General features: G+C 41.9%; 1 protein-coding gene across 1 annotated transcript; it reads right to left on the bottom strand.

Annotated features, from left to right (window-relative positions):
* Positions 1-3,010: 3,010 nt before the first annotated feature.
* Positions 3,011-3,596, bottom strand: LOC110292012 (late cornified envelope protein 3D-like). Its single transcript, XM_021159176.1, has one exon. It carries the CDS (start codon positions 3,546-3,548, stop codon positions 3,252-3,254), a length of 297 nt encoding a protein of 98 aa, XP_021014835.1. The 5' UTR covers positions 3,549-3,596; the 3' UTR covers positions 3,011-3,251.
* Positions 3,597-3,882: the final 286 nt, after the last annotated feature.

Genomic DNA, 3,882 nt, shown 5'->3' with positions numbered 1-3,882 from the left:
CTAAACTTGATAAATAGCTTCAGTGAAGTAGTTGGATATAAAATTGACTCAAACAAATCAGAGGCCTTTTTCTACACAACAGATAGACAGGCTGAGAAAGAAATTAGGGAAACAACATCCTTCACAGTAGTCACAAATAATATAAAATACCTTGGCATGACTCTAACTAAGGAAGTGAAAGATCTATATGATAAGAACTTCAAGTCTCTGAAGAAAGAAATTGAAGATCTCAGAAGATGGAAAGATCTCCCATGCTCATGGACTGGGAGGATTAATATACTCAAAATGTCTATCCTGTTGAAAGCAATCTACAGATTCAATGCAATCCCCATCAAAATTCCAACTCACTTCTTCACTGAGTTAGAAAGGGCAATTTGCAAATTCATCTGAAATAACAAAAACCCTAGGATAGCAAAAACTATTTTCAACAATAAAAGAACCTCTGGTGGAATCATCATACCTGACCTCGAGCTGTGCTACAGAGCAGTTTTGATAAAATCTGCATGGTACTGGTATAGCGACAGACATGTAGACCAATGGAATAGAATTGAAGACCCAGAAATGAAACCACACAGCTATAGTCACTTGATCTTTGACAAAGGAGCTAAAACCATCCAGTAGAAAAAAGACAGCATTTTCAACAAATGGTGCTGGCACAACTGGCAGGTATCATGTAGAAGAAATTGAATTGATCCATTCTTATCTCCTTGTACAAAGCTCAAGTCCAGGAGGATCAAGGAACTCAACATAAAACCAGTGACACTGAAACTTTTATAGGAGAAAGTGAGGGAAAACCCTTGAAGATATGGGTGGGTACAGGGGAAAAATTCCTGAACAGAACAGCAATGTCCTGTGCTGCAAGATTGAGAATTGATAAATGGGACCTCATAAAATTGCAAAGCCTCTGTCTGCAAAAGACACTGTTAACAATACAAAAAGGTCACTAACAGATTGGGAAAGGATCTTTACTAATCCTAAATCCGATAGGGTACTAATATCTAATATATATAAAGAACTCATGAAGATGAACTTCAGAAAACCAAATAATCCTATTAAAAATGGGGTACAGAGATAAACAAAGAATTCTCTACAGAGGAATGAGGAATGGCTGAGAAGCACCTGAAAAAATGTTCAACGTCCTTAATCATCCGAGAAATGCAAATCAAAACAACCCTGAGATTCCACCTCATACCAGTCAGAATGGCTAAGATCAAAAACTCAGGTGACAGCAGATGCTGGCGAGGATGTGGAGAAAGAGGAACACTTCTCCATTACTGGTGGGATTGCAAGCTGGTACAAACACTCTGGAAATCATTTTGGCAGTTCCTCCGAAAATTGGACATAGTACTACAGGAAGATCCAGCATTACATCTCCTGGTTATATACCCAGAAGATGTTCCAACTTGTAATAAGGACACATGCTCCACTATGTTCATAGCAGCCTTATTTATAATAACCAGAAGCTGGAAAGAACCCAGATGTCCCTGAACAGAAGAACGGATACAGAAAATATGGTACATTTACACAATGGAGTACTACTCAGCTATTAAAAACAATGAATTTATGAAATTCTTAGGCAAATGGAGGGATCTGGAGGATATCATCCTGAGTGGGTTAACCCAATCACAAAAGAACACACATGATATGCACTCACTGATAAGTGTATATCAGCTCAGCAACTTAGACTACCCAAGATACAATTTGCAAAACACATGAACTCAGGAAGAAAGAACAAAGCGTTGATACTTTGTTCCTTCTTAGCATGGGGAACAAAATACCCATGGAAGGAGTTACAGAGAAAAAGTTTGGAGAAGAGCCTGAAGGAATGACCATCCAGAGACTGCCCTTCTTGGGGATCCATCCCATAAACAACCACCAAACTCAGACACTAGGCAGATGCCAACAAGAGCCTGCTGACAGGAGCCTGATATAGCTATGTCCTGTGAGGCTCTGCCAGTGCCTAGCAAATACAGAAGTGGATGCTCACAGTCATCCATTGGATGGAGCACAAAGTCCCAATGATGGAGCCAGAGAAAGTACTTAGGGAGTTGAAGGGGTCTGAAGCCCCATAGGAGGAATATCAATATGACCTAACCAGTACCCCCAGAGCTCCTTGGAACTATACCACCAATCAAAGAAAACACATGGTGGAACTTGTGGCTCTAGGTATATATGAAGCAGAGGATGGCCTAGTAGATCATCAATGGGAGGAGAGGCCTTTGGTTCTGTGAATGTTCTATGCTCTAGTATAGGGGAATTCCAGGACCAGGAATGGTAGTGGGTGGGTTGGGGTGCAGGGGGAGGGAAGAGTGGATAGCGAATTTTAGGAGGGGAAACTAAGAAAGGGGATAACATTTGAAATGTAACTAAAGAAAATATCTAAAAATAAAAAAGAAAAAAAAAGAAAAAAGAATTGTTTCTTTCCCCTTGATCTTCATAAAATTGTGTTAGGCTTCCTATTCTATCCTTTTACTTCCTCCATATTGCTTGTTTACTATTGATTGATTGAGTGAGTGATTGTTTGATTGATTGATTGATTGATTGATTGATTGATTGATGTTCTTTTGCTGGGAACAGAACATGGGCCTTAGTTACACATGCAAACTTGCCAGGAAAACTCTCTCTGACCTTCATCAACAGCCCATGAAGCTTCGTATTTGTTTCATCCATTGCCTAATAGGTATATCTTTGCCTCAAGCTTTTGATGCTTTCTTTGTAATGAGGACCCCAAGAACACTTCATCAAAATAAGCATCATACGGTAGGTTATACATTTCCAGGATAAAGCAGGGTCCTGTCATGTTTCAGAGGGAAAAGCAGTCCTTCAGAGACTTCAGAGTGCCAGCCAACAACCCACAACTCTCTGAAGCCCTTCCATAAGCAGGCAGGAGTGGTAGTAGATATTTCTTCATTGCATATCTAGCTAGGGATTTGTCTAAGAGATGGTTGTGATAGCAAGGAGCAAAGCATGGCCCAGAATGAAATGATTCATGAGATTCCAGCAGTTACATTTCGAGCAGCTTTATTTTTGAAATGGATATGTATAGGGCATATGAATTCGTAAGCTACCAGGGAATGAGGACTGTGAGATCCCAGACAACAGACAGGAAGAGAAGTTACTAGGGAAGTTGAAACCCTGGATAGAAGAAGGCAGCAGGGCCCTTGGGAATAGAAAAAGTCAGGCTGAATTTTCCTTGGCTCCTGAGATTCTTGTTCTCTCTGAAATTCCTTGTATCCGCCTCAGGATCCAGGTCAGCAGCAGCCCCCAGAGCTGTGGCCACAGCCTGAGCCCCCAGACTGCTGACCACTGCCACGGTCACAGGAACTGGAGCTCCTGCGCCTGCATCTGTGGGACCTGCGCCTGTGGTGGCTCAGGCAGCAGCCTCCCTCAGAGCTGGGGACACTGCAACCTCCAGAGCTTGTAGCACAGCAGGAAGAGGCTGCAGGTAGACACTGTGTTGTGCTCTTTGGGGGGCACTTTGGGGAGCACTTTGGGGAAGGACACTTGGGAGGAGGTTGGCACTGCTTCTGGCTCTGCTGGCAGGACATCTTGGCAGGAACTGGACCTAGAAGAGTAGGATAGAAACATTATAGGGAGAAGCTTCTGGTGAGTGTCTACTGACTTAGTCTGTCAAATGTCTGCCTTCATTGACTTATCTGCTTCCTAAATCAAGATCTCTATAAAATAAAAAGGGACATGGAGGCACAAATTCATTTGAATAAAGCATTCTCAAGACTATCAGATAAATCAGCATGCATTCCTAGTAAATACAATCAGACCGAGGAGCTTTATAAAGGCAAAGGGTTACTGATCTCTATGCCTGCAACACTGTCTTCCATTTTTTGCCCTGATTAAACAGATGTGGATACTTCTAAGTAGCTC

This window comes from Mus caroli, chromosome 3, assembly GCF_900094665.2.
Source record: "Mus caroli chromosome 3, CAROLI_EIJ_v1.1, whole genome shotgun sequence".
Taxonomy (NCBI): Eukaryota; Metazoa; Chordata; class Mammalia; order Rodentia; family Muridae; genus Mus; species Mus caroli.
Note: the sequence above shows the minus strand (reverse complement) of the source record. Positions and strands in the feature narration are given on the sequence as shown.